The sequence below is a fragment of the Podarcis cretensis genome, assembly GCF_951804945.1.
Source record: "Podarcis cretensis genome assembly, chromosome: 3".
Classification (NCBI taxonomy): domain Eukaryota; kingdom Metazoa; phylum Chordata; class Lepidosauria; order Squamata; family Lacertidae; genus Podarcis; species Podarcis cretensis.
In genome coordinates, this window is record NC_137172.1 from 92,158,128 (window position 1) to 92,176,525 (window position 18,398).

At 40.4% G+C, this 18,398-nt stretch overlaps 1 protein-coding gene across 14 annotated transcripts in view; it reads left to right on the forward strand.

Moving 5' to 3' along the window:
* The window catches only part of DST (dystonin), a 306,444-nt gene extending 302,497 nt beyond the window's left edge, over positions 1 to 3,947 (forward strand). For all 14 annotated transcript variants that reach the window (XM_079970248.1, XM_079970257.1, XM_079970258.1 and 11 more), the window contains 2 exons: positions 1,818 to 1,941; positions 2,886 to 3,947. In XM_079970248.1, the coding sequence (XP_079826374.1) occupies positions 1,818 to 1,941; positions 2,886 to 3,151 (390 nt within the window). In that variant the 3' untranslated portion in view covers positions 3,152 to 3,947. The remainder of the gene's footprint in view (positions 1 to 1,817; positions 1,942 to 2,885) is intronic.
* The last annotated feature ends 14,451 nt before the right edge of the window (positions 3,948 to 18,398 follow it).

An 18,398-nucleotide genomic window follows, 5' to 3' on the forward strand; every position in this document is an offset into this window, starting at 1 on the left:
AAGCGGTTAGATAAATATGAGATCCTGGTGCATTACCATTCTGCCTAATGAAAAGTTATGTGAAATGCAAGAAGTTTCAGATTCCTGCACTAACATTAAGTCAGTCCAATATTATTTTACCTAATAGTATGCCATTGGTGTTCTGGCTCTGTTTGACCCCATTTATTACTTAGGCCTCTCAGAGCTAAGCACGCCAAAATCAATAAACTAAAACACTTTCTATTCCATGCTGAACTATGGCCTGAGTTTAGTTTCAAGCCCATCCCTTCCCAACAGCTCAGAGCAAGAAATGGCATTAAAATAGAAACTATAAATACTATGCCTAGGAAACCTAGATAAAATTGTGAGATTGCATTGCAACTATCCCATATCTGCTTTACTCTGGCCATTAAAAATGAGTGAAAATAAAAATATCTTAGAGTGTATCTGGCTCGGTCCTCCAAGAGAAAGAAGTTCCATATATCTCAAGGAGCCACCAAGAATGTCTCACTTCGTGCCCTCATGGTACAAACACGCATTAAAATTAATTATCTGGTGATTGTGGAACACTGCGTAGGTGGCAGCCACCAGAATATTTAGGATCTGAAGTATCTTTCAGTGCCAATCCTGGGGAAACAACCCAAGCTATAATTTCTCAGTTCTCATAGGGAAATGGTTGTTTGTTTAGAACAAGGGAATATTGAGAACTGAAATACATAAAAGATTGAAAGAGTCTACTATGGATTAAGGAGCCAAAGATTAAATCAGTAGACTGTCTCCTGCTGACATAATACTGCTGTCTTCTCACATAATACAAAATTATATTAGAGTATGCAGTACATCAATGGTTAGCCCTGAGAAGAATGTGTTATTACTGCTCTTGCTTGTGGCGGCTACCACTTCTACTACTTTCCCTCCAGCTTTTTCTACAACTAACTTCTGAGATTTTTGTATGGCTTTGCTTACTAGGTAGCAAAACACCTACTTAGCTATCCTTCCCATAAAATACATTTATTACATGTACAGAATTATTACTCCTAAATATCCACAGGATTTAAAACACAATATAGAATATGAATTTCTGACAGTTTCTAATATTATGCTTTCTTTTTCTCCATACTTCAGCAGATAGCATAGCCTCAATGTAAACTTCCTATTTGCATTTAGCTATTAGTAGCAAACCAAAGAAGTGTCAGCGCAGCAATTTAATTGTCCTCCCTGGTCAGAATTAATTCCATATTGCCTTGATGACTAAACAGTGATCCTTCAGACTAGTCACACTGGTGCATTTTTCAGAAGCATAGGCATGTTGCAGAAAAAATAGCAAAATGTATTGTCATAGAGTAAACTCATGATTTTGTAGTTTAGAGTTGACTTCATCAGATACATGAAGTGTGATCCTAAGTTGGCAGCTATATTACATCTTGACATGTAAATATAAAAAGCCATTCTTTTTGTTTGTTTGTTTGTTTGTTTGTTTGTTCATTTATACAATGTCATCAGTGTACAAAGCACCTTACCAAGTTATGTAAGCAAAACCAGACAGGTTCTTGCTCTCAAGAAGTTTATAAACTAAAAATTGATAACTGGGAAACATTGAGGGAGGGAAGGAAGAGATACAGTGACAGGTAAAGTGCTTTACATACTAGATATTATTACCATTTGGTTCCCCTTCCAACTCATTAACTAAATATTCCTATGTCATCACTTTTTGGAATAGCTTTTTCTTTGCCATGCATGTTCCGAAGAAGGTGATATGGATGGAGTCCTAAATTCAGCTCTTGTTTGTTGCAGAACATAATGGGTTTGTTTCATTCAGTTCTCCTTGTGTCCTACAGGGGACTCCAGTACAAGGGAGTAAACTTAGATTGCCAGGATATCTGTCTGGGAAGGGTTTCCATTCTGGAGAAGACAGCAGCCTCATTTCAACAGCAGCTACAAGAGTCAGGGCACATTTTGCAGGTGAGCACTGGAGAGCTTGGAATAAATGTCTCTGGGATGCTAGTACCTAATACAAAGAGTCAAAAGTAGACTACTGCATGTACACACATTGCGTTGGATCTGCTTCTTTGGGAGGCTGAAATGTGGCAGATCCTGCTTTGAATCAAGGCCTTGGTACTGATGAAATTCTGGTTAGAATCATAGAATCATAGAGTTGGAAGAGACCACAAGGGCCATCGAGTCCAACCCCCTGCCAAGCAGGAAACACCATCAGAGCACTCCTGACATATGGTTGTCAAGCCTCTGCTTAAAGACCTCCAAAGAAGGAGACTCCACCACACACCTTGGCAGCAAATTCACTGGTTCACTGAAGGTGGGATGTAAAATTGGAACTGCATATTAATATCATGTCCAACTTGTGAGTTTCATGATACCAGAGCAGAAGGAGCTTGAGTGAAAAGTTCCACTTGTGATACAAAGCACTTTAAAAGGGAAATAATTGGCATTGAAAACAGTAGATTGCTTTGACTCATATCCACCAGCTGCACATAACAGAGGGGCTCTGATGTACCCATGTAGGATTGAAACAGGGCATACTTGATGTGCCCAGTGGGTAGCATCCAGAACGTCCCTGCTGAATGTGACGAAAGGACCATCCAGTCCAGCATCATGTTTTCACGATGGCCAATCAGGATGGGAAGCCCACAATCAGGATGTGAGTGTAGCAGCAGCCTCCTTACCAGTGAAACCCAACCACTAGTGTTCAGAGATAGAAGCTGCCATGACCAGTAGCTACGGTTAGATTTATCCTCTGGTTTGTAATGAAAAAGCAGCACTCGCATGAGTAGACTTCTGGATGCCCATAATGGAGCACCATGAAGCTCTTGATGATGCCAGTACAAAATCAGCCTTCGTTATCCCTGCTCACTCTAATTGCAATGGGTGTATTTCTCCTCCTCATGCAGACACCAGAAAAACACCAAGCAGACCTGGAAGTCGAGCAGGAAGCAAGGCTGGCAGCAGAGCAAGCAGCCGCCGGGGCAGTGACGCATCTGATTTTGATATTTCAGAAATTCAGTCTGTGTGCTCAGATGTATCAGAGACTGTTCATACCCCAATTAGGCCAACACCCCGACCCAATTCTCGCTCAGCATCTGGAAAACCTTCCAAAATTCCAACTCCACAAAGAAAGTCGCCGGCCAGCAAATTAGACAAGTCCTCCAAGAGATAGTGTGGTCGGCTCTGTCAAGACCACCTTTTTCCTGTGCATTAAATATTTAAGTTTTTAAGATGTAAAATATTCTGTAGAAATTATTGTGAAATATTACGAGAGTTGGATTTTTAATTTTGCAGATGGCCTTATTTGTGTATTTGTCTTGTTTATTTTATGTGTATGATTTTTGTCAAATTTTGTTTCGTTTATGCCATATCATATGTGAAAAGGAGAAAGTTTTTTTTCAATGTAACTAACGGTTGTTTGCAGTAATGTGTAGAGAGATCACTAAAAGCAATTACTGAATGTACAATTGTCTTTGCGTCCTAAGTCAACAAGGCCTGTCACTTCATCATTAGATTTACAGTAAAGGATACCTCATAACTTTGTCTTAATACAAATGAAAAAGACAACAGTCAACATTATGCATTTTGAACTAACGCAGTGGACTCGAAGAGGCATGTGGCAGGGATACTAAGAAACAGAAGACACAGTTCATACTGCAGTTAATCAAACATTATCCTACAGAGAATTCACAGAGAGAGTTACTTAAAGAGCACTTGCCAGTACTTCAGTACTCCAATATTTTGCAGCATTTTCTGTGCCATTGCTTTAAAGGCCAGACACCATCTGGAATCTAGAATTATTACACTTGTATCAGAATGCCAGTATAATCTGCATTCACGTCAGCGTGAGGTTTTCTTTTGCTTGAGTGGATGATAGCACTGTATCATTGGACTCATTTTATATCAAAGCAGTTTTGCTTGCAGAAAGAAAAGGAAAAAAAATTATGAAATAAAGCTTGTCCCTTCTCTTTGTTGCTACTGTATTCCTTATATCCCATGGAGGTGTGTGTTCTGTGTCAACTTTACGTCGTACATGATTTGCAAGATTCAGATCATTACTTTCAGAACAACCCTTATTTTTTCCCATTTCTCCATCACATTTCATGCAGTCATTGGATTCCTTCAGTATACCAATTTTTGCACGTCATAAGGCACAATACACCATTCATGCCTTCAACAAGAATTCCATACTGTTGACCAGTGAATAAAATAATACTGAGAAAATCAGTGTGGAGAAAGACTAGGAAGAGGTCAGATGAATTGAGGCAGAGCATGGTTTCATTTGCAAGCAGAAAAAATGCACTAGGAAACATCTACATTTCTTCCATGGAATTCTGGTAATTGTATCTCTTCAAGAGACTACAAATCTCCAGTCTTTAAAAAATGGTATGTTTCCATGATTTTGAGGGAAAACTGTGAGAGTTAAGCTCCCATTTCACACACATCCAGTGGTGCAGGAGTGGGTCCCAAGTAGAGCAATCCCATACAGTGGTACCTTGGTTCTCAAACTTAATCCATTCTAGAAGTCTGTTCCAAAACCAAAGTGTTCCAAAACCAAGGCGCGCTTTCCCATAGACAGTAATGCAAAACAGATTAATCCATCCCAGACTTTTAAAAACAACCCCTAAAACGGCAATTTAACATGAATTTTACTATCTAACGAGACCACTGATCCATAAAATGAAAGCAATAATTAATGTACTGTACTATAAAATAAATAAGACAGTATTGTAGATGATAAAAATTAAAATTATTATTTTTTCTTACCTGAACTGATGTTAGTCATTGTTTGGATGGGGGGAGTGCTTTTATCCATTTCCACAGTCACACAATCAGTAGCTAAACTGGGTTCCACACATTCACAAAAACAAATTAACCAAAAATGCCTAAAAAACAAAAAATGCAAAATAAATAGCAAAACCAAAAGCGCCAAACTTAATCCGTTCTGGAAGTCCATTTGACTTCCAAAATGATCAAAAACCAAGGCGCAGCTTCTGATGGGTGCAGGCACCCCGGAAACAATAGCCGACAACCACATAGGACGTTCGGCTTCCAAAAAACATTTGAAAACCAGAACACTTCCAGGTTTTCGGCATTTGGGAACCAAGGTACTACTGTATTACATGGGTCAGTGTAGTGTTGCAGTTAGAGTCAGACTGGGACCTGGAAGTCCCAGGTTCAGTTCTCTACTCGGCCATGAAGCTAATTGGGAGATCTTGGGCCAATCCATTTCTCTCATCCTAGCTTACCAGTTTGTGGTGATAAAATAGGGGAACAGAGAACCATGTGCACCACCCTGAGTTCCTTGGAGGAAACGTCAGAGATATAAATGTATGTGTTTGCTTATTTAACCACATAGGCTGGATCAACAACCACTGCAAGGAATACAAGGTCAAACAGGGTCACAAATGATTTATATTGTGAAGGGGTGAAGAACAGTTCTTGATTATTTTTATTACAGGTTTAAAAAAGATACTTTTACTCCTCAGTATTGACCCACTTTCCCTTCTGCTTTTATTACATTACATATTTCCCTTACACTTAGAAATGACAGAGCCTTATGGACTCCCGCTGCTAAGCATTCTTATAGCACTTTTATTTTTAAAGTGCTTTCAAAATCTTTAAAGATTTAGATTTAAAGTTGGGTTGTAAGTTAGGTTGCTCTTGCTGTTGTTTCCCATTTATACATGGGAGAGTGAGGCTGATTTGCTCAAGATCACACAACCATTATGGCAGAGGGACTTTAACTCAGCCTTTCTGGATCCAAGTTCTTCATCTTGGTCCCAGGAATTCCCAGCAATATTGCAGCAGGGCACAGAGAGTATCCAGGTGGTAAAAATTAGGTGTGATCATTCTATATTACACTTAATACCTCTGGGAATATTTGCTTCTAACACCAGAACACAATGCTTTCCTCAGCAGAAATGCCTATTTTTGGTTTTGGATACATTCTCATTATTTTTGTATGCCTTTTACTTCTTTGGAGCATATGTGTTTAAATTAGAGATTTAATACTCCATTTGGATTTTGCCTAGCAGCAAAATAACAAGCCATACTTGCCACTAAACAGATGGTTACTTGTGGTTCCTGAACTACTGATGAACTTGGTAAGCTTTAAATGGCTTTGTTTTCCTTGTCAAAGTTAGTCTGAGCAACTGCCCACAATTCCAGTACTGGCAAAGCATGAGAGGTGCTCATTTGTGAGATACTACTTATTCTTTATTCTAATAATCCTCTGAAGGATTCATAGTTTGACTACAACTTGTGGGTTTGACTAGTTCAATGGATTGGTTTTCGGGGGCCCTTGCAGAAGTACATTTTATGGTGCATTCATTATGATATGTGGTCATTATGTTATCGGAGCAGTCATACACAGTCCCACTTTCGATACTGTTTGCACCTGCAAGGGTTTGGAGGCAGTCACGCTTTCCATTTCCAATCAGTGTGTATCCCTTAACTTCCTGCTAAAATCCTGTAACTTTCTCTACCACAGATATTCTGGTTTATTTTTTGTCGTGCTATAGCTCTTCCAGACAGTAATAATGTGGTAGCATTGGAGCAGCATTGCAGAACCAAACTAAAGCAGAATAAATTCACCTCTAATGCTCTATTACAGTGCCAAGACCATGTTGCAGAATAAGCCCACAATAAAATAGTCTACAAGGTCCCTTACTCAGTTCTTACTGAAGCATGCATGGCAGGGCCTATACAGTTTCTTTTTACAATATAGTGGTTTGTGAAATATTTGTGTCACCTTTGCTCATATCGCAGGCAAGGATATGCAACAAAGGGGGGGGGAGTACCTCAGTTTGATCATATTTGTATACTGTTCCATTTAATGTGGAGATCTGAACCACTTAACACGTTACAATTTACTGTCATAGAGATCATGTTATTCCAGGCAAATCAGGGAACTTGTATTACGAAAAACACTTGCAGCCCACTTTTGCACATTGCAGTGAAAATGTGCTTTCATATCCAGAAATTTTCTACGTGCCAGTATGTTGTTTATAATGAAGCACACATTTGATCTGCTTGCCTTTTTAAAAGTCTCACCCAATCCTCAAGAGCAGCTGCATTAGAACTGAAATTAATGGCTGCCTTTAAGTCAAAAGAAGTTACATCCGCGCCACTCAGTCATTTGTCCATTGTTCTAGCTGGTAAGTTATTCTGTTCTCTTTATTTAAGGTGCTTAAATTAACACCGTATTAACACTGTTGAAAAAACGTAGTTTGCTTTATTCTAACATGGCAGTCAAAAGAATGCCTGGCCAGAGAGAGGCTTTATTTTACAGAGAAACAATGAAGTGCAGTGATAAGAAACTAACTTTCATTAAATGTGACCTTTACAACGCTGGACATTATTTCTGCTTCTAATATTTATTTGACACAGTCCAAGAGTGAAAATGCAAAGCAGTTTCACCAATATGATCCCTAACTATTTCAGAGTGTGGCCTGGCAAATCACCAGAAAACTGTAGGCCTCTGAATGTGGTGCCCTCCTAGTCAGCCTCGGTTTACCTCAGAAATGCTTTGATGATTTTTTGCGCTTCCAGCAAACGACTATAACAAACACGATTCTGTTTTCATGCCTTTCATGGTGGAAATGTCCCAAATTTGATTTTCATTTGTAATGCCTCATCCTTACGTCTGGCCATTTTCACTAAATCCTGCTGCAGGTTATATGTTGAGAAATGAATGGCAAATAGGGCATTTTGAAGTGTCAGCATTTTTTTTTACAATCGTTAAGAAGAGTTCAGGTTTTCTTATTACCGGTACATCTTTGATTCTGGCTGAGGCAGAAATAGCCTTTGAAATGAATTTTCAGAGGCTTCTGTGTATTGTCATGAGTAAATGCAAGAAGTGAAGTGACAAGTGAAGAAGCAAAAATAATTATACGTTAATCAAGCCTCTTCAAACCAAAGAGAAGCACTTGTGCAGTTCATACTTCTAAACTGAGGTGATCTTGGAATGCGGAGATGACATTGTACTTCCCCCTGTAGCTTTCTCACAAGCCAAAAATTGTGATATTAATGGGAAAACTTTTCTTTAGACTAAATAGCTGTTTGCTGTTTATTGCAGCTTTTGAGCAAAACACAATCTATAGAAGGAGTTAAAATAAGGGGGGAAAGGATATATGGGATATGGGTTAAGGTGTTTTCATCATACAGTAGTACCTTGGGTTAAGAACTTAATTTGTTCTGGAGGTCCGTTCTTAACCAGAAACTGTTCTTAACCTGAGGTACCACTTTAGCTAATGGGGTCTCCCGCTGCCGCCACACGATTTCTGTTCTTATCCTGAAGCAAAGTTCTTAACCCGAGGTACTACTTCTGGGTTAGCAGAGTCTGTAACCTGAAGCGTCTGTAACCTGAAGCGTCTGTAACCCGAGGTACCACTGTATAAGTTGTTGGAAATATGAATATACCAAACTGTCAGTTGTGATGCATAGAACACAATAGAAGGTGCCCAAATGTTCTCAGTTTTGTACGGAAGGTGATGGCTGCTCCTTCCATTATTGAAGCACCATGCATTTGTCTATCCATCATGCATGCATGACCCAATGGTGAATTTCGAGTAGGGGGAACATAATTCGACCAATTGTAGAGAGGTTGCTAGTACTCAAGACATATTCACACCATACGTTTAAAGCACTCTGACCCTACTTTAAACAGTCATGGCTTCCCCAAATAACTCTGTGAGCTGTCATTCATTAAGCGTGCTGAGAGTTGCTGGGAGATCCCCCTAGTCCCTTCACAGAGCTACAATTTGCAGAGTTTCCATAGAAGAAGTGTGGATTGTTAAACTACTATGGGGAATTGTAGCTCTAAATTAATATCAGGACTTCATCCAAAAGGGGGCTTACAGCTGGGCAGCTCCACATTACGTGGTAAGGGGACCTGATTTCTGTCTTGCATGCTGTCACCTGGGGGTTGGATATAACTATTTGCAGCAGAGCCTCTGTGGTCTCCAGTAAGTCTGGAACACTAGTTTTTTCCTTGATGAGACATACCCTTAGTTCAAAGGAGGCATTCATGGAGAAGAACCACTGATATAAACAGGCTGCTGGCCCTGCTGAGTACAGCAACCCAGTCAGATCTTCCAGGAGCTCTGGCAACATAGATGCTGGCTAGGCAGTCATTTCAAAAGTGCATGTGACGTGTTTTTAAGTTGGGAGAAACTGCCAATTGTAATTTTTTCTTTTAATGCATGAAATAATTTGAATTCATCCTCCCTATCCAAAGGTTGGTTGAATATCATAACCTGCCAAGGCCTAACACAGAAAGGCTTATTTTAAAATCTGAGCTGTGTCATAAAGTGAGTCTGCTCTGACTCTAGTGATGAGTGCCTGTCCGGTGTATTGAGCGATGCCTGGTGAATCTCAGGAAGAAAGGTGGAGTGTGACCTGGAGGCAAAGGGCTGGATGTTTCCCATCTCTGATTTAAATGATCTCTCTCCCCCCCACCCACCCCGTTTCTAACATTGCTTAGCATGGCACCCTAATTCAGCCTCTTTTCATGATAATCCAAATGACTGCAGAAATCTATTCCCTCATCATGTCCTTTAATTATTATTTTTGTGTGTGAGAATGAGGCATCTAATCATAAGCCTGAATTTTTATTAAAGCTTATATGTTTAATCAGGGCTTGTATCTTAAAATGAGCTTAAAGATTTTCAAATGTTCATGCCAGGCAGAAGAGCAGCTGCCTAAGAACCTTGGAAAAATGTTTTTCTCCTAGACAAGGGGGCCCCCTGATTTATAGCAGAAAACAATTCTCAAAGTCGTAAAAAGGGAATTACAGGCTGAGAGCCAAGGTTACACTGACCCTACAAATTAAGGGTTGATAAATAGTAAAATGAGCCATATCTTCTTCCTAAGGTTAAAAAGGCCAAGAGCAAATTGAAAAGCAATTGGTCTGGCTGGCAGAAAGAGAGCATTTTTGGGAAGTCTTTTCTAAAGCTGTTTCTTTCTTAAACTAAGATCCTTTTAAGATTTCTTTTCCTTTTAAAAGGTTAAAGGTAAAGGTAAAGGTACCCCTGCCCGTACGGGCCAGTCTTGACAGACTCTGGGGTTGTGCGCCCATCTCACTTAAGAGGCCAGGGGCCAGCGCTGTCCGGAGACACTTCCGGGTCACGTGGCCAGCGTGACATCGCTGCTCTGGCGAGCCAGAGCCGCACACGGAAACGCCGTTTACCTTCCCGCTGGTAAGCGGTCCCTATTTATCTACTTGCACCCGGAGGTGCTTTCGAACTGCTAGGTTGGCAGGCGCTGGGACCGAGCAGCGGGAGCGCACCCCGCCGCAGGGATTCGAACTGCCGACCTTTCGATCGGCAAGCCCTAGGCGCTGAGGCTTTAACCCACAGCGCCATATATTAGTTTAAATATAATTATGCAAAGGATTTAAGAAATGCTAGATTCTTATTTCATATAGTTGTAAGAGTTGTAACTATCCTGAAATTAAGTCAGCCACCAGCCCAGCCTCCTGCCAGACAGGAGACGCCATCGAGCACTCCTGATATATGGTTGTCAGGCCTTTTGTTTAGAAACCTTCAAATGAAGGAGATCTCTCAATGTTGATGTGAACTCAAAATCCTTGACATATGTTTAAGATAAAAATTCAAGATTAACCATCTGTTTTGGAAGGCAATAGGGCAAGGAGGGCAAGAGGTGAGCTGGTAATTAAGATTCCTTGTTGAGACACATGTAAGATATATTACTACTTATTTGTCATTTATAGATAGAAGAATATATATCTTTTTGATTCCCATAAAAGGGCAAGAGGAAATGGGTGTATCTTTTGTGATTGGTTCTAGCAAACAGCCAATAGGAATTTCAACCAGGCTGATTGGACAGAGGCAGCCACAGGAGGAGCAAGGGGGCTGGATTAAGGAAATATAAGTGCTGGCCAGAATGGCAAGAGGCCAGGCCAGAGCTTGGTAACCATATACCACTGTGCCTCATATTTATTTGTCTGACAAATAAATTATTATTTTAATTTCTCTATTGCTGCGTTGAATATTTCATTCCAGCTAAGCGTTAACCACAAGCAGGGTGCTACAAGAATAGATAGATAGATAGATAGATAGATTCTTTATTGTCATTACACAAGTGCAACATTGCACAAGTGCAACGAAATTGGATGCCATCCCTTAAAAACAACAAAAGCAAAACAACAACAACAACCAAACAAACCACATTCCAGCCACACCCACACCCACACCCATCAAACTCCCAGGTCACACTATCGAGTTACAGCATTTAAAAAGGCCACAGCTCTTGGATAGAAACTATTTTTCAGTCTATTTGTCCTTGACTTGATGTTTCTATATCTCCTGCCAGAAGGCAGTAGTGCAAACAGTGCTGGTTGCCATTAGGATTGGCCTCACTTTTTTGTTTGTTGTAAGCTTATGTAAAGAGCCTTTTACTCTTTGTACTAAACTACTTCAAAGAACAGTGGTACCTTGGTTCTCGAAATTAATCCGTTCCAGGAGTCCATTCGACTCCCGAAACAGTTCGAAAACCAAGACGCGGCTTCCGATTGGCTGTAGAAGCTTCCTGCACTCAATTGGAAGCTATGGAAGCTGCTTTGGACATCCAGCTTCTGAAAAACATTTGCAAACCGGAACACTCGCTTTCTGCTTTGTGGTGTTCGGGAGCCTATTTGTTTGGGAGCCAAGCCATTTGAGTACCAAGGTACCACTGTAGTTAACACATAAGCTGTGTACACATTACCATTTACTGTGGCTCCAGAGCACTCTCACTGCTGATATTTGAAGCCAAGCACGTACATTAGCCACAGTCCATATCTATCCTGAAGTTTCTTGAGATATATTGCTGTTTATTACACTTTCCCCCAAACTGGCTTCCATCTGATTTGAAAAGGTAAGCTGCAGTAAAGCTGAGCTGTGTGCATTAGAGACACATGTTGTGCATGTACAAATTATAACACATGTGAAGACGACAGCTTAACTGAGCAAGGGTTCGGAGGGGTTGAAGATGTGGAGAAACCAAACAGGTAATGCTCATCAGGGGAAGACATTCCGCTCCCTCCCTGGTGTGTACAACAATGCAAAAATGCAACCTGAAATGCAGTGAGAGGGAAACAACTGTGCTGAGTTTTAAACTGCTAATGTTTACGTAGCCAATGCCATCGTCTATCAACATGCTGTTTTTCAGCATGAAACCTCAGCATGCGTCTGGCTGAAAGTCTAAACATTCAGAACTCTGCTTTTTCCCATCAGAGCTATAAATAGCTGGCACATGAATTTGTTTTATACTTGGCGGTCAGCAGTCTGATGATAGCGAAGGAGAAAAAACCCTCATCAGAACACTGAGCACCAAAGAAATGCAGCCCATTCAAGTCCATTTTTATTTCCTCCTTGGTTTTTACAGTTTGTTTTGTTTTTATTGGGCTTGGCCAATCTCTGCTAGAAAAAGAGCAATGCTTAGATGAAGTTCTGCTCATAAACTCGGGAAAAAGTTCAGCAGAAATGACTGAGGTTCCTTTCCAAATTTCATGATGCACAGGAATATATATGGTGGAAGAAAGAAGCTGTGTTGCACAAGCGATAAATCTCATCAGGGTTGCCTGAATAAAAGGACATGACTTTCGGAGGCCCAGAGGGAAAGCTTCTTTTAGGTTCTCCCTATGGGAAAAAAGCTGGAGACACCATCTGCTGACAATGTCATTTGCATAACCATAATTCCCCAGTGTGCACCAGATGGCATTTTGTTAGCCACGTTTGTTTGGACACAATGTTCAATTTTGTTTGGTTAACCTATAGGGAGTTGGACAGTTTTCCCATAGTTAAGGGATTTTGTGCAAAGGTGTCACCCCAACCCACAAGTCATTCTGCTGCAAAGTGCTTATGACTGTTTTTCAGGAACCCTGGCTAGCATTTCGACAGTGGAACAGGGTTAGAATTAGTCACTTGGTTCATGTTGGATGGACACATTACATTTTTGCAGTATTTGGTCTGGGGTTAAGGTATCTTTCACACCCAAGGTGTCAACTCCCTGTGATGTTAGTGACAGATTCATTGTTCTGACCCGGCCAGTATTTCAGAATGCCCCTGGTTTAGCCACTGATAAGCCTATGCCAGGTCTTATACTAGGCTGGGAAGACAAGGTGGTGTCTAGAATAGGAGCTGGAAATAAGCCCAAACATTGTAAGTCTCTTCAGATCATTATGCACCCAGAGTCTTTTTTCCAAGAGAGTCCTCGGCCCTCTGATTACAACACTCACCTCAGAATATCATAGGGAAGTTTAGGGAAGTTTTTAATATCTAATGCTGCATTGTTTTTAATACTTGATTGGGAGCCGCCCAGAGTGGTTGGGGAAACTCAGCCAGATGGGCCGGGTATAAATAATAAATTATGTTGTTGTTGTTGTTGTTGTTGTTGTTGTTGTTGTTATAGCAATGCTTGTTTATTAACTGATTCCCCCTGCTGCTGCAGCAGCTGCCCTTAGCAGGAAAATTATAGACATCTCCATCTTTCAATAATGTCTATTGAGTGAATGGAAGACAAAACTGGGTAAACAGAGCCTTCCAGTGCCTCTACACAAGTCTCAGTTTTGCATGCCAAGACCACATCTAAATTGAGGGTGATTTCTAACTTACTCTGGACCAATCTGCCATTGACCAACAGACCAAAGCGCTGACTGACAGGCTCCACTAAATTCTGACTATCAATGGGGAAACCAGAGGGTGGGAGCGCTCAAATATAACTCACCCTCTTTCTACTCTCCACAACACTCTGTCCACCTGTACAACACCTTCTTTTTTCTGGAAGTAATGGAAGTAATGTCACCATGGAAATAATTGTTCACCAGCACCTGTCTTCCTCTGGACCAAAAACATCATTTCTGTTCTATACAGAACACCCACCTATTGGGGACTAAGTGCACAGAATACAAAAACAAAATCAAATAGGAGAGGAAAAAATGTTGATTCTAACACTGCAGTTAAGGGAATAAACGAACAACAACAAAATGTGCTAAGATCTAAAGTGCTTATAATTTTAAAGGGCTTATATTTAAAGTGCTAATATATAACATATAAGAGAAAATATTGAGAGAAAAAGTGGTGAGTGCTAATAGATTTACAATCAAGTTATGATATTTCACCCCATCCTCCTCCCAGCTTAACCTTACCATACAAATCAGCCATCTCCATCTGGCTACCACCCAGGTCAGCACACTTCTTCTCCCTGGTTCTCACCCAGGACGTTAATCTCCAGTAAGGTAAAGGTAAAGGTACCCCTGACCATTAGGTCCAGTCATGACTGACTCTGGGGTTGCGGCGCTCATCTCGCTTTACTGGCCGAGGGAACCAGCATACAGCTTCCGGGTCAGGTGGCCAGCATGACTAAGCCGCTTCTGGCGAACCAGAGCAGCGCACGGAAACGCTGTTTACCTTCCCGCCAGAGCGGTACCTATTTATCTACTTGCACTTTGATGTGCTTTCGAACTGCTAGGTAGGCAGGAGCAGGGACTGAGAAACGGGAGCTCACCCTGTCACAGGGATTTGAACCGCCTATGGTGGGACTGTTGTATGTGTACAAAGGTCTGGTTGGTTTCGTGAGTCAGGATGTTGCCGGCCTGGTGTATCATGTGAACCAGTCCACACATGAGGGGAGGAACATCTGACACTACAGCAAAGAAGATTCTTGTTGTCTGCCATGATGGAATTCCTCTGTTCAGGACAGACATGCTCAATCTGACATCTTGCTTTTCCCTGCCAAAGAAAACATTGGCCTCTCTGAGCCTTGAGTTACAAGGAACAAGTTAGAGGAGCTAAATTAATGGCACCTCCTGTTTTCTCTTCTACTTATTAGAACCACGACAACAAAATATGCAAATAAAGAACATGTTATAGCTGTCTCCATAGCACTGACATAAAGAGACAAAGAGAGAGGAAGATATCTCCCTCTGCCTTCTGCTCCTCTAATTCAGAAATCTAGCATTTAGCACAAGGATGAGAAAAGTCACATCCAAATAAGGTAAGATGGAAAAACTTTGGCACAGCCCGCAACCGAAAGTCTGAAATGTAATGTGGGGTAATCTATAGAAACATGAAGAGAAGTTTGTGCATCAAAGGGAAAAATATATAAATCAGAAGCTTGCTCTGGAACAAACAAATAGAGTTAAATAAGCCAAGGATAATAATAACAAAGGTTCTGGAAAGTCATTTTGGAGAATTAGATGAAAAGCAGAATAGTCAGAAGTGGGGACTTCAGGGCCTTGGTCAGAATTCCAGTATTAGATACAAAGGAGAGCTAGACACCAGATTCATCCAGAAAAGGTGAAAGAAAAGGGTGTGCAGGAATCTAGCTTTCTTTGTACAATCAAATGGCTGGTATACTCTACCTTAGAGCAGTCACTAAGTACATTTAAGCGTTTGAACAGAATATATTTTTGAGTTGCCGTTTTTGCTTGTTCATTTACATGTTTGCTTTTATGGCATTTCTATCCCACTTAACCTTATGGTTTAAGGTCAGGAATATTGTAAAAACAAGAACAAATGACACTAAATCAATATTATATAAATATAAAATTAAAATAATCATTAAAATAACCAGTGTTAAAACACTATACAAATGCAAGTGAATTAGAGCCCCAAAGATATGGGCACACACATGGTCATTCCAAGGATGGAGCAGCATTGCAAAGAAGGCTCTTTCATGTACTGCCACACACCCCTGTTGGTGGAATCACAAGTAGGACCTCCCCTGCAGAACTTCATGCACAGCATAGTTGGAGATAGATTTCACATGTATAATAATATTGATAGTATGAAGGAAATAAACACAGAGAAGGAATGATTCACGTGTGCAGCCAATGATACTCATCTGGCTCCCATTTAATGTGATGCATGCATCTGAGGAGATGCACATAAGTTTGGGACAGATGAATCCATGGATTTGGGTTTCTCTATTTTTCCATAATTCTTCATGAGTTTGAAATATATTTTTTTTAAAAAAAGTCCTCATGAACATTCACCAGCATTTTAGGGCAAATTTCCCCTGAGTTCAGCATGATCCTCCACATTGTGTGTCCCAGAGCAACCTCACTCAATGTGAACAAAGCAAAGCTACAATACAGTATTTGCTGCTCCTTTCAGTCCCAGTTTTTATTTTCATTGGCAGCTTTACATGCTTTGCCATGGGAAAAGTTTACACCATTCCTATTCAATAGATGTGGAAGAAAACCTTACAGATGTCAAGCACTGTTTTGAAATGTATTCAGCTTGTTGCAAGCATTCTGTATGGACCATCCTTCTTTTAACTTTCCCACTGGCCTGTCAGCTGCTCTACAAATGTTTTGCCACTGCCTTAAATGATGGGTTTTTTTAGAAGGAACATGCATGCTTTCTCTCTAAAGGAATAGCCACACAATACAGGAGTCTCCTGCTCATGTATTGCCTTAGCTGATTCGGGACCATGCATAGACAATCACTTATGGGTGCATATGGGGATGAAAGGCATCTAGTACAATCCACACACAACATCACTGTTTGAATGTGGATGTGAATTCTTATTTGGGCTATTCTAGATGCAAAAAAATTGCTGACTGCAGCTACATTTGGTGTTTTGAATATTGCCCATCCAACTAATCCAAATTTTGCATTGAAAAGAATGCTGAATACTCTTATACTGCACAATTCTACTTCTGCTGCCCAGTAGCCTCTCTAACTACTAGATAGCCTGGCTAAATACTTTCTGAGTCTGGTATTTCAGCAGTCATTGCCATGCATTTTCACATATATCTTTGCAGTAATAAGGAATAGGAACTTTATTTTTTTTAAGGGGAAATGAAATTCTTGGGATGCTGAAGCCATTGTGTGTGTGCTGTTTATGTTCCCACTTCCATGTTGAAAATTATTCAGGATACAACAGAGCTTTGAGAATGAAAAGGCAAGGATCATTTTTCTGCTTGAGTAATATATATTTTGTGTGTCCTGTGAATATGACCTTTTCTTTGTGCAATGGAAGAAACTGATGTAATGGTGCTACATCTAATACAATGAAGTGCATTGGGATCAGAGCCAACAGAGTATTTCCTTCCAGAGTCTGCTTCTCCAATCAGCTTAATTATGAGCAATTGTTTGGGTTGTTCTGCAAAGAAATATTAGAGAATGGAAAAAAGAAGCATACCTCAAACCATTATTTTGCAACTGATTCATGCTTTGGCAGGAACCACAAAATTTTCTGCTTTACAGCTCTGTGATAGTATCGTTGTGGATCAGCCTTGCCATATAAGCACAAATCCACCCTTTATTTTGACAAGGTTCTAGTCAAGGCATTTGAAAAATGAAGAAATCACATGAGCCATTGGCTGGATTTCTTTACTAATCACAGGCATCCTCATCTCCAAGAGATCCAAGACTTGCTATTGTTAGCACCTCCAACATTCAGCTGCCATGCCCAATTTTAGTGATGATCTTTCCCTCCCTCCTCCTAGACTTTAACAAAAAAATCTCATTAGTGTCTGCCTGGAGAGCAAGCCGCTTGTTGTGAAAAGGAGTTAGAAAAACAGTTGCTGGCATATAGCAATTGCTTACTACTTTTTTGAAACTTGTAGCCTAAATTGAACAAAAGTATTTCCTCCATGCTCTGCATGTGACTTTTTCTCTACAGGTTTAAGGTAGAGAAGCACATTCTCACCCCATGGAATTGCCAAGGAGTGAATAGGAAAACCTATGAAGATATGTTAACAGCTTGTTTGTTTTAAAGCACTTTTATTGTCTTCTCTCACAATGTCTTGTCCTTCTCACAGATATTCAAGAAATAAAAAGAACTACATTCTGAACCAATGAACCAAACAATATCTCATATGTGTTCTGAGTTCCAAGAGAGCAATTACACATTTACAGGGTTTCATCATATCTAAGATCACACTGAGGAAAGTATATGTCATAAAGATCTTTCCAAAAGAGACATTACAGCCAGGTATATTGCCAGATATGCCAGACTTGATTTGCAGGTCACCTTGTAAAAGATCCTTTTGACACAAATTCAGTAAAGGAATGGCAAATCGCAAAAGACTCTGGTGTTCTTCAGTTGATCTCTCTCTCTCTCTCTCTCTCTCTCTCTCTCTCACACACACACACACACACACACACACCCCATGACTGCTATGTTGCACAACAAGTGGTCTAAGAACAGATCTTGGTGTGTTTTCTATTGGCTCCCTAGAACAAAATGTGTTGCTGACACTATATAAACTGTCAGTTAATAGTCTTAATGATGTATCTTAGGATCCCTCAAATTTCCTCAGATGTTTTGGCTGAAGAGAGCCCACTATTGATTCTGATTTTGTTTTTGGCTGAAAGGACGATAGCCTTTAGGTTCGCATTTTTGGGAGGTTTGCCTTTGGCAAACTGAAGTGAAATTCTCCCTGGTCCCTGCTTAAGCCCCCT